A 12,995-nucleotide genomic window follows, 5' to 3' on the forward strand; every position below is an offset into this window, starting at 1 on the left:
CACCCAGGTGCCCCTATATAATTTTCAATATAGAATTTAAAAAAAATATTTATAACACTTAAAAAAATTTTATAACAGTTACAAAAATAACAGTTATGTCCCTCACTAGTCTTGACCCTGGCCTTAGACTTGAGACTTAGACTTTCTGAGAACTGGAGACAACAAAGTAAGGGGAAATATTTGGGCCCACTCATCCTACTTTTCTTTCCTTTCTCTCCCTGCAAAGGCAATTTTTAAATTAAAATAAATATATATTGTGTAGGCATAAAGCACTGAATTTCAAATTGGACTCACATAAATCATAGATTCTTACCTAGTACCGATCTTCACTAATGAGTTGAAGGCATAGATAAAACATTCTTTCCCTGGAGGACCCTGAAATCATCAGACACATGTTTCCAAAATAGCCCTGGTCTTTCACGTTATGATACATTCTGGTTTCGTGTTAACAGAAAAGTCTTCATTACTCACAAATCCATACATTGCAGGTTTATTTACGATACGTAAAATAGCCAGACCACGTATATCCTGCTAAAAACATCGGATACGTAGGACTTTCAGGTATCCTTCTGCTAGTTCAAATGCCATTAATGAGATTGACAAGGAGGTCTGGGAGGTCATTAGCATGTTTATAAGGTGGTCTGTTGAGTTGAGGTGTTCATACCCCCTCACCACCCCTAGGGAATGAGTCACAGGCCTACTTTTCATACCCTTTCCTTCACTCCCCTCCTCAGCCCCTTGCCGCTCCTCCTTTCCTCTCTTGCTCTCACTCTCCTCCCTCTAGCTATAAAGACATTTACACTTTGAACTTTTGCTTATACCTGTGATGCCTGGCCCCTCCTGCTCCATCTAGAGTTCATTCTTTTTTGGTGGGATTTTTTTTTTTTTTCTGCCAAAAAAGTTCCTGTAGTACTGAAAGAAGTGAGATTGAGGAAGAAGCATTAACCTGGCCTTGTATCTGATAAAGCACTTCTTTTTCTGGATTAGTACAGGGTGACTGTATATTCAGACAGAGATTTTTCTTAATCTATAGGAAATCTAAATTATTCTTTATCTTTGAAAACATATTAATTGCCCCCACTGGTTTGGTGATTTTAAGTCATTATAGGAGAAAGTGTATGAGATACTTCTTTCCCACCATGTAGTTATGATAATAAAAACTCGAGAGATATCACTCTGCAATAAGGTGAGATCTTCTACATGCAATACATGGGCTGACCCAATGCTCAATGCCTAGGGAAGCCGTAACTTTTGGCCAGAGGCCATATGTATTTGCCTTGTAAGGCAAGAACCATAGGCCTAGGATTTATGGGAAAGATGATGAGACTTCCATTGTTGCCAGATGGAGGGGATAGTGTCAAATTCAAGGATGTGCCCTAGTGTTGAAAAGGCTCCCGAAGAGCTGTTCTAGTCCACCTGAGCTGACCATGTCCTAACCTCTCAAAAGTCTTAGAATTGGGAATATGAGGAGAAACACATTCCATGGCATCTATCAGGTTACTGTTTTGGCCATACCCTCATCTTAGTGAAGCCCTGATGGAGGTGGCAGGATGTGACTCAGAAATTCTTGGCTTCCTCAGCTTCCGTGGAGGTAGGATCAAGGTGGAGCAGGTATTGGCTTCATTTTATTTCTTCTTGCCCTTTATTGCCAAAAGTAGCAAAGAGAAAATAAGGTCTCTGCAAGAGCATAGTGGAAGAAGCTGATTGGGCAGGTAAGCCAAGGAAAAACCACGAGCAATGCAGGGAAGGCCTACAGAGGAGCCCGAGTGGTACCCAAGATGGCAGCCACACACTGGTGGTCTGGCCATGCTTGGTTACGCTAAGGGCCAGTTTTTAACCAACAATACTAGGAAGCTGAAACAGCTGGGAGCAACAAGTGAGGTTTATGTTTACTATTATTTTTTAAATCTCAATTCTCTACCCCTTTATTCAATGTTTTTTCTCCCAACCCTGAACAGCCCTATCACTAAATATGTCTCCTCTTGCATCTTGTGTGTCCCCGATAAGCTGGCCTCTGCCCTCAGGAGCCAGCAACCACCTCCTCTCCGACTTTACCGTACCCAGGCAGGGAGCTTCATGCAACTCTGATCCTTTGGAGCATGCATGTGGGCAGTGAGGCTAAGGACTGTGGGAGTCCTAGACAGAGGGTAAGCTGGGGGGAAGCCAGCTGATGTCATAGGGTTGGTGGGAAAGGTGCAAAGCCATGTCATTATTAGTGTGACTTAAGCCACCAACCTCTCTGACTCTCAGCTATGTCCTCTTTACTGGATAATAATTGACAGTCTTATCTTCATAAATGGGGAAGATACAACTAGTCTGTCACTTAACACTTAGTAGGCACACATTAAACTGTGCTTTTTAAAAAAAATATTTATTTATTTATTTTAGAGTGGGGGAGAGAGAGAGCATGAGCAGGTTGGGGGGCAGAGGGAGAGAAGAGAGAGAATCTCAAGCAGACTCCCCACTGAGCATGGAGCCTGATGCGGGGCTTGATCCCAAGACCATGAGATCTCATGACCTGAGCTGAAATCAAGAGTCGGACATTCAACTGACTGAGCCACCCAGTTGCCCCTACACTTTGCTTTTCATCCTGTCTAGATTATATGGACTGTAACTTCATAGAAAGCTCAAGTCTAAGGGAAAGTGACCAAACCTAAAGGAAACAACAACAAAAAATTCCTTCTAAAACAGCAGAGAAGTAAGTTAAAAATTACTCTTTGTGCTGACTATCTGACATGCAGTGGCTTTGGGGACCAAGATGGATGTGGATAAGCTGAGAAAGAAAAACAGAAAAAGCAACTGAAAATTTCAGAAGGAGAAGGAAAGCTTCTCCGTTTCATCTACCAGGGAGCTAATGATAACACAAAAGACGTAATCATTTGCTCAATGCTGACAGTGGGCTGAGCCTCATATAGGACCCGTTCTTAAGAGCTTTCCAGGCTGCTGAAAGCACAGGTTTTTTCTCTCTTGTACAGGGGTTTTAAAATTTTGCAATGTGACAACACTGATTTATACAATGTGCTCAATTTATTTTCTTAAAAGAAGAAACTGCATGTGTGTGTGTGCACACGAACGTTCTCCCAGAAAGAATTCCTTCTCCTTACCCACTGTTCTACTCCCGAATTCCACCCCTCCTGACTCCCCCACCTCGCCCCCCAACCCCCTGGAACAAAGAAGGGGAAGACTGAATGGGATTTGGAGTTTTCCTGCTGAGAAAGGGACATTTTCTACAACCAGGTCAGTGTTCAAAGGGCTAATGCTCTAAGGAAATTATCCAAAGGGGAGAGGCAGTTCAAGGTTATTAAGTTATTTTCAAATGTCTTGGCTGCTGCTGACCTTTGTGAAGGCAACAGGATGCTGCTTCCCAGGGGGACAGGATATGAAGCAATTAGAGAAGCCTAGGAGAGGCTCAGGAATGTTTGGGAATTCACACATACCCCAAATTATGTGGGAACTCCAAAAATGAAAATAAACTAATTTGACCAAGGACATATTTGCGTCCTAGAAAATATTCTAAACATGTAGCTAATACTGGATGTATCTGTGGAAGTGTTTTCCTACAAATCCAACACTCAGTATTTAGCAGTTGTCAATTAGACTTCAACGGACTTTCAGAGAAGAGAAGGAAAGCTAATTAATAATAATCCTTATGTGCCAGAAAGTAGAGGGTGTGAGGTTGAGCAAATTTGTCCAGTAACAGAGTCAGAGTATGATAAAGCTGGGCTTCCAACACAGCTTGATCTGAAGTGACAGCCTGTTTTTTTCTACTACACGATTATGGAAGCAAGTGCATGTTTAAGAATGTTCGAAAAAGAAAAGGAAGGAATAGCTGGAATGATTTATTTTTCTTCTTTTGGGACAACAGACCTAAATATATTTTATACACACTCTCACATTCCCAAAAGTGCCACAAATGAGTCAGGGGACTCTTATGTTGTATCTATGTAATACAATAGAGTTTTTGGCCTGTATTCAACATTCTATTTTAGTTGCCACGTATATGTATCTTCGTATCCATGCTGCCAACTTTAAGCATTACCCATACCACACAGAATGTTACAAAAATCTTCTTTAAAATAAAAACTTATCAATGTTGTTCTCTTAAGATTCAGGGGCTACTAGATCTCAGCCCAAAAAGTAGGTCCTGTATACAAATGCTTAGTGAACACAGTGGTTGATCAATTTAAATCTCTATTGACCAAGAATTGGAAAAACAAAACAAAACAAAAAAAAAACAAAAACCCAGTTCTACTGAAACAAAGAAAGCCAGAACTCAGAGTGGTCTTAGGCATTAGCTAGTTCTACTTCCTTACTGTTGATGGGGAAACTCAGTCCCAGATGGACTCAGTTATAACCCAAATCATATTGTTAGATAAACACAGAACAGAATGGAGATCTCAGGATTTGGTATATACCATTCAGACTCGCATGCTAAGGCTCTTCTCCCAGGTACCGGCTATAGGAGACATGATTAACTCCATAAGAGACTCAGCGTGCTTTCTATGATTAAAGTTGATGGCTAGAGGATATAAGAGACCCATTCAGGTGGGACATCTAAATCGATACACAGATGCTAGAAGATTTTCTGAAGGTAAAAGTAGTCAGCAAAGTGCAAGGCATGCGGAATTACTGGTGTACATTCCTTCCTTCATTCACATATCTACTGAGCACGTGCTATGTCGGGGAGGCTCTGTGTGAGAAAAGAGACAAAGAGCCTATCCTCATGGAGTCTGTTATTTCAGTCAATGTTATATGTTACAGCTTATGCAACTTTCAGTAAAGAGGGCTGTGAGATTTTTTTATGAACCTTTGAGACGCGGAAGATACCAACATTTTCATCTACCCACAAGGTCTACAAAACCAAAGGCCAGACTCGGCACTCCACAGCCCAATGGTGTCGCATTCAATCTCTTCCAGTTAACATCTTAAACTGAGTTGTTTTCATGATTATATCATCAATTATTCATTACTGACTCTTCCTTCATTGTGGTTGCAGAGCTTAATGAGACTCGGCTAATGTGACCTTTGGAGCCATCAAACTGTGGAGGAGAAAGCCCAGCAGAGAAGACTGACCTCTGGGTTATCTTTGTGTACTAAAGCCTTTTGAAAAGTCAGAGCACCAGGCTTTTGGCAGCGATTTCACAAATTTAATTACCCACAGATATTCACCAGTATCCTCAAAGATTGACAGCTGAAATTAGACAGCTGATTCTGTTACATCCACTCCCTATTATCAATGGTGCTAAACAGTAAAGTGAAAAAAAGGTTTAATATTGTTTGTCCTTTATCCTGAGAAGACTGATGGCACAGTAAGAATTCTCAAGGGTGATCTGAAGATCCATTTTCATTCCTCTGGAAAACTGTTAAGAACAATTTTTATTTCCAAGTCAATATTCATAAAACCAGAGAATGTCAGGGCGGGAAATGACACGTGGTATCATGTGATTCAGCCCCCTTAGATGACGGATGAAGAAACTGAGGCCCAGAGACTGTAAGTGATTCACCTGTGGGCAAATAGCTAGTTGAGGGGCACCTGGCTGGCTCAGCCAGTACAGTGTGTGACTCCTGATCTCAGGGTTGTGAGTTCGAGCCCACACCGGGTGTAGACATTACTTAAATAAATAAAACTTAAAAAAATAGCTGATTGATATTTGGGATGTTGTCCACATCCCAAAATTACACTTCAAGTCTTCTGATGCCTGCTCTATCTACTCGTTTCATAGGGCATATACCTCTGCCAATCTTAACCAATGTTTAAACGGAATGTGAGAAGATCAGTAACATTCCTAGAACAGTGAGGTATCAGGAATGAGACCTAGGGGAATATTTTCTAAGTTGGGTATCATAATCCAGTGTTCTTTATAATAAGAGCCCTTCTCATTCTCAGAAAATGTATCCACTGCAAACCAGCGAACACAGGTACTTAGCACAGTGGTCGCTGTTAAACCTGAGACGTAGCCAACTGCTCCTTCCTCTCTCTATAAATACAGGTACTGAAATAGTGAGCGATAACTCAAAGGAACAAATAAACTCACCCAAACTTGAAGCAGAGCAACTCCTGGCACAAATAATAGGGAGCTGGAGCAAGAACAAGGGCAAGATATGCTTTAAATGTGGTATGGGGAGTGGATTTGGAATCTGAAAAACCGCCCAGAAAATAGTAATCAAGGCCCTATGGTACAGAGGAAGGTGGTGTCAGAACTCAGATGCTACTGGAGGTAGGGAGCATGGGCACTTACAGTTAGAGCAAGACTCAGCAATTTAATTGAGAATAGAGCAACAGGATGCAAGAAGACACAAACCCCGAAAGGTACGTCTAGGCAGATGGCCACAATTCCATGCAGTGTCAAATACTGGAACCAGTGGAGCCACAGGAATGGTAGCCATAGAGGACGGGAGAGTCAGGACCTCAAGCAGCCACTGTGGCAACAGACACCGTAACAGTAATAAGAAATGTTGCCTGGAGCGACTGCTGGCTTCAGTCAAGGAGGTTTTATATTGCATTTGGCTAAGCAGGAATCACCAGAGAGTTGTGAGCAGCTCACATGCAGTAGGTGGCTGCAGAAACACGCCTGGGATTGAGGGCAGAGAGAAGGGCAGATCAAGGTCATTTGACACCATCTACAGCAATGTGGACAACATCCCAAATGACCCGCAGGAAAAGAGAGACACTCCTGTGGACCTGAGCTGCTCCCTGAGCAAGGCATGTAAAAAAGAGCTGAACAGTTAGCATATTCCCCGGAACCCCATTTGTCATTCTCCCGTGAAGTGCTTCAGAGATAATGAGACCGGGAACCTGCTGGAATGCCTTCCTGGTGATCGAGTCAGCAGGTTTCCTACTGGGTTTCAGTAGTGAACGCCTCCCGGTTTTTTAGCCATGGCAGCGTCTCTGAAAGGGGAAAGGACCAGCTTGTCTGAAACCCAAAGCCTTCCTGGGGGCCAGCTGGCAGAAACAGAAGGGCAAACACTTCAGCCCGTATTACAGAAAAGTAGCAGCAAAGCAACCTCCGGCCAGAACTAATCTAGGGAGAACAAGCTGTGACCTCAATCGGTTTCTCCATCTCTCACCAATGGGAGACGGCAAAGAGCGTTTACTTCCCTCACAAGCGAGCCGAGACTACAGACAATGCTAACAAATGTAATAACCAATATTTGGCCCGTCCCAGTCACGACATCCCAAGGAAGATGTAACAGAACTGGAAGAGATCCAGGGAAAAGCAGCTAAGATGATCAAGGGGAATACTTATCTTTCATTCAAGGACAGGCTAAGAACCTAAAAAGAATTAGAGCTTCTCAGACTGGGAAGATGAAAATGAAAAGGGGGTTGTAAGGGGATGTGAGATTAAAGTCTACTTTGGTAAATACCATTGTATTCACTGAATTCCGCAGCCCTTACTGGGGGCCATCCCTTGAGGTTCAAAAATGTACAGTGAAGAGAAACTGCAATATACCTTTATTTCTTTACACCGAAATCAGCAGATTCATGGGACTCAATCTTCTGAAGACAAGGTTGAAGAGGAGAATGGAGGAAGTAAGAAACCGCTGGATAAACTCAATGCCAACTGATTTACGGTGGACTATTAAGAAATGGTCAGGATGCATCCTAATTTTTTAAGATGGAAATTACTAGGTTAACTGACGAACAGCCACTGGTGTCTGCATCTGGGACGGAGTTCTTGGCTAGTTGCCCTACTGGTCTGACCCAGTGTGCTATTTCTTATGCTCTTATTATGTCATCTATGCAGGAACATACTGCATGCAAGTTTGGGATTCCTAAATTCTTTTGACAGTCCAGAACACAGAAGAATAATTTTCTAACTCATTAAGAAAGCAAGAGAGTCCCAGCTCTTGGCTCCGTTCGGTTTACCCATATGGGAGTATGCAACATAAAAAGGTGAAAGAAATCCTAACAGAATGCAGCAGCTGGTTAAAGGCTATTATATTGAAATTTTCATGAGTTTGACAGTAGGCCAGAAAACTACAAAATGGCAGAGAGTGGAAAAGGCAGTTGTAACAGGTTGAACATTGTTGGTGATTATTTTTTCAGGGGCAATGAAAGCTGTAATCAAATAACCTGAAAGAGACACTGGCAGGAATAAGAGAGTCCCCAGGGAGAGAGAATATGAAAACTGTAACAATGATGAATGCTATGGACTAATAAACTAGACAAACATGTAGTTTGAAGTATCAAAATCAAGATTCTTAGCATCATATGAAAAGCTGGTGTCAGGATGCAGGCATAAACACTGTCTGATTTGCAAGCTAGAGCAGAAGATGCTGGTAATGACTTACAACCTCAAGCACGAGTGCACAACTCAACAGCTAACTGGAATGGGGTTACTGGTGCAGAAACCTCTGGTTATTTAGGTGATCAGCTTATCCCAGCATTGAAAAGGAAAAATTATTAAGTATTGAAAAAAAAAGATCCAGAGGGGGTGCCTGGGGGGCACAGGCAGTTAAGCATCCGACCCTTGGTTTCAGCTCAGGTCTGATCTCAGGGTCCTGAGATCAAGCCCCACGTCGGGCTCTGTGCTCAGTGTCAAGTCTGCTTGGGTTTCTCTCTCCCTCTTCCTCTGCCCCTCCTTGCCCATGCACATGCGTGCACTCTCTCTCTCTAAAATAAATGAATAAATCTTAAAAAAAAGAAAGATCCAGAGAAGACATCTGGCTTTGTGCCTGGAAATGTGTGCTTAAAACTCTTGAATGCAAGTTGAGACAAGGTAACAAAGAGGAAGGACAAGGTGGGGACTGGTTGAAGTAATGTCATTATAAACTTATTAGTATTGTTATTTGTGGATAAATAAGGCATCTCAAATTACAAATAGCATTAGCCAGTGCATGAAGTCCACTGAACCTTGTACATCAAAGTAATTTGCTATGAAAAGAATCTTTTAGGCAACAGTAATATGTAATAATAAATCACAAATGACACTAGTCATCTGTTTGTTGACAATGTATATTTTCTGAACACGTGTTCTCCCTACATTAGCTTAACATTTTAGAGGTATATTTGAGAAATTCTCTAATTTCAAATAGATTATAATTTTTAGAAATACACGATCTCCAGAAAGTTTCAGAGGTATTTTTGAGCAGTTATGTAATTCCTCGTTCCTAGAAACGGACTCCTTCAGAGGGTTTGAGGTCTCCAGACTCCCCTTTCTACTGATTTTTTGTCTATTGCTCTATGTCTCTTACTAGTAAATCAGGCAGAATGATAGCCCTAAATTAAACATCAAGATTTGAGCTTTTTAAATGGTTACCTGGAGAAACTGGAGTGGGTTTAGGGAGCATATCTGCAGCTAATTAAACAGTGGAAAAATAGAATTTGTATGTTTTTTTAAAATAAGAATTTATATTATGTTAATGATTAAAATAAAGAATTTTAAAAATAAAGATAAACTTCTTGAAAAGCTGAGATCTTAAGTTTTTGGATTTGGGCAAGACCATTCAATGAGTCACATTCATTGATTCTTAGAGCTATGAAGCCCTTAGATATCACCAAATCCAACTTCTTATTTTATGAATGAGACACCAAGGTCTGCACAGGTTAAGTGACTTGCCCAAGGCCACACCATCAACTCATGACAGAGCCAGGACCAGAAATCAAGTTTTCTTGTTTCCTGATCTGTGCCCTTATCAACACTGCCACCACGATCTTCAAGTCGGTGAAGGAACACCGGGAAAGAGGGGGACAGAGAGAGGGTAGCTGCTCTCTGATACCACCAAGGAGCAGCAAGAGACTAGTTATGGGGGTGGTGGGGGGGAATTATAGGTTTTCTTTAATTTGTCTCCTTTTTATTTTTGGACTGAATTCATGTTCATTGCCACACAGCAATGATCTGGGATCTTTTGCAGTGGGTGTAACATCAGGGAGAAGATAAATATTTAGGGAAAGAATATTGGCAGGGGTGGGGTTGGGGGGAATGCTAGGAATCCCCGTGAGATATTTAATAAGCCCCCAACAGGAATAATCTGGAGAATAATGGCTTGAAGATGTTTTGGGTTCTCAGGTGGTCCTCCAACCTTGGCTATAAAAGAAGAGTCTTTGTCTAGTAAAGACCATCTCTTCATCTATCAGAAAGAATTGGATAAAGTGAGAGATTTATAAACAGGTTGAAGGAGTAGCAGGTCCCAAAAATCTTAGAGATGAAAATTTATGATGACCAAGACACTGGAGATGACGGGGAGGAGCTTGAATTAAGTGTTCCACAAAATATACAGTGGATGTAAAGCCATACAGTGCGTGTCTAAATCAACTTATCATTTAATAACACAGGTGATTTAAAATAGGTATTAAAATATGTGGAGTGACTGAATTAATAATTATACAGAATAAAAATACTACAATACAACAAAAGAAGAAAAATAAAAAGCAGGATTGAAGCAAATTGAAGGAGAATGTTTAAAGGTAAGAGATACCTTGCCTGGAAAAATTTAATAAGACAGCTTTCCTAAAGGATGTATTTCTCCTTGAAGAGCCCAAAGAGTTCCCTCACCCCCATTCTTCTGGGTTAACACAATTGAGGCACGCAATCTAATTTCTGGAGAACTGTGGTAATGAAGATCTAGGGTTGCTGATATTGCTTTAGACCTGAATTATGAAGAATTGATCAGCAGTGGAAGAACAGAAAGTGACCTGATAAAACATGGGAGGCCGAAACAATGGGAACACGTGGAGTATTTTTAGTCAGACTCATGAAAGAAGTAGGTTCAAAGACTTTAGTTGGTACTGAAGATTATTTCATGAAGCCGACGAAATTAAATTGTTGAGACAGTGGATTCAAAGTGAAATTGAAGTTGAACTCTATTGCACCATCAATGGAAACTGTTAAGGTATCATCATGACTCCATATCCTCCCTCCTCTCCCTTCCACGTTGACCCGATGTATCATAATTTGTATTTCATGCAGCATCCCGCGGAAGGTGCTTCTAAGCACCTGTATTCCTTTGACTGACATAAATGGCCCCAGAAAACAGTATCATTCTGTTGTCATTATGTGAAAAATGCTGAGTGCTATGTATCGAGAATGAACACTCAGCTCCACACATCCAGGCCCGCCGCTGACTGCCTTTTGGGTACGTGAACTATTTATTCACCTAAAACACTCTGTGTACATTGAGCTGCAGAAAGCATCCATCTTTGCTGAAAAAGAAACGTGGGCAAACGCCCAAATAAATGAAACTGTCCTTATAAATATTCACTCCCACTATCAGTAATATTATCTGCAGCTTTTTGTTCGAGTGTGGAAAATCCACTCCACCCCCAATCACAAAACACAACATATATGCTGCGTCAAATGGGTTTTTCCTAAAGGCAGCTCCCTATTGCATCAGCACATTTGCAGTGGTAATTTTAGCATGAGTTGACTAGCCAAGCTTCCTCGTGGAATGAAGAACTAGGTATTGTAGGCCAGGTTAACGTCACATTTCAGAAATACATTCACTTGTGAATATGCAGATTAGCCACAATAAATGCCCTTTTAGGAATGCGATGCTTCGGACTTACTTGATATAGTAGGGCACTTTGTTTGGTGAGATGGCTCTCTCCCAGGGACCCTGGACAGAAGCTGAAAGAGAGGGAAAAAAAAAGGCAAGGAGGTTAAGCTCACCACAAACAGGAAAGACAACATTAATCTCCAGAATTACAATTTTACACTGATATTGGTCTGTTTGCTCAGTTGCCCATGAAGACAGGACGGATTAACCTGCTGTTCTGAAGTTTCTGTCCTAATCTAAGTGAAATTGAACTCATTCAGGCACAAAGATAAATGCAAAGAAAAAAAAAAACCTTCCCACCGCTAAACCTATAGAACAGATAAGAAATGGAATGAGTCGACTGACGGGTTTTCTCTTATGTGTCTCCATTGGGCGCTTTTCTTATAACACTTCCTGTTGCTGCTTCTCAATATCTTTTACTATTTGATTGACTGGGTTTTATTAGTTTAGCAGCTGAAACATCCTTGCGGGACAGAGTTACATTCTAAGTTATTGAAGCTAAAGCACTACACTTATCATTCTGATATGCTTGTTTGCGTCTTTGTTTGGTTTAAACAGAATCCAATCTCATTGACCAATAATATGTTTAATTGGTGCCACAAAATATCAGCTGACCAGCACGATCTTATTGGAAAAAAACAACGAAAAGCGAGAGAATGGCACCTGATACCAGAGTATAACAAAACTTTTGTGATGAGTGATGAATCCTATAGGTGAAATTAAATCTCACATACTGGGAATTTGTTTTATAACGACCATATTGTCTATTAGTCAAATCAATCACCTTTAAACTGTGTTTTAAATGCTTAAATTGTCCAGGTTTTTTTCTTTCCCAGAGATGAGCTCTAAAAACACCTTTTATATACTGTTTAATCTGATGGGTTTTTTCTTTCTTTAAGACAAAATAATCATGTTAGGATGCACTATACCATTTCCTCAAGAATAAAAGCTTCCTCCTGAAAAGAATTTTTATGAAACTGGAGTTTTAAGAGATAAAGAGTATCATCGGAATACAAATATAAGAAGCATGCTTGTTAACATTTAGCAATTTTATGCGTATATCCATTTTTTCCCTGAATTTTCATCCTGCTTATAATTTGCAGCCCAGCTGATGCTGACCATTATTTCCTCCTATGAAAAGCTTCCTTCTAAATTAGTCTCGCAGTAAATTCACTCTACACTATATTGAGATGTAAGAAAACGTCAAAGCTAATATATCCTTGACTACACTGTATAATATGAAAGAACAGTTTCTAATAAAAGTTAACTTCATCCACTGCCAGACAATTTAAGCGTAATGAAACTACAGATTCTTTGTTTTATACAAAATAATAGAGGGATCGAATCACCTAACCTTCAACCAGACACGCTGCTTTGTACCTTGGTGATGTGTCTTTTAAAAGATAGAGGACATGGATTTGTATTTAGCTGCTAATTAGGCCTTTTCATTTTGGCAGACAGATTTTTAATATGGGGAAAAAAAGACATTTATCTGCTGT

General features: G+C 40.7%; 1 protein-coding gene across 13 annotated transcripts in view; it reads right to left on the reverse strand.

The window, feature by feature from the left end:
* DMD (dystrophin) overlaps positions 1–12,995 on the reverse strand; it is a 2,446,616-nt gene that overhangs the window by 189,574 nt on the left and 2,244,047 nt on the right. For all 13 annotated transcript variants that reach the window (XM_032426633.1, XM_032426634.1, XM_032426635.1 and 10 more), the window contains one exon: positions 11,507–11,567. In XM_032426633.1, the coding sequence (XP_032282524.1) occupies positions 11,507–11,567 (61 nt within the window). The remainder of the gene's footprint in view (positions 1–11,506; positions 11,568–12,995) is intronic.

This window comes from Phoca vitulina, unplaced genomic scaffold (genome assembly GCF_004348235.1).
Source record: "Phoca vitulina isolate PV1807 unplaced genomic scaffold, GSC_HSeal_1.0 scaffold35, whole genome shotgun sequence".
Classification (NCBI taxonomy): domain Eukaryota; kingdom Metazoa; phylum Chordata; class Mammalia; order Carnivora; family Phocidae; genus Phoca; species Phoca vitulina.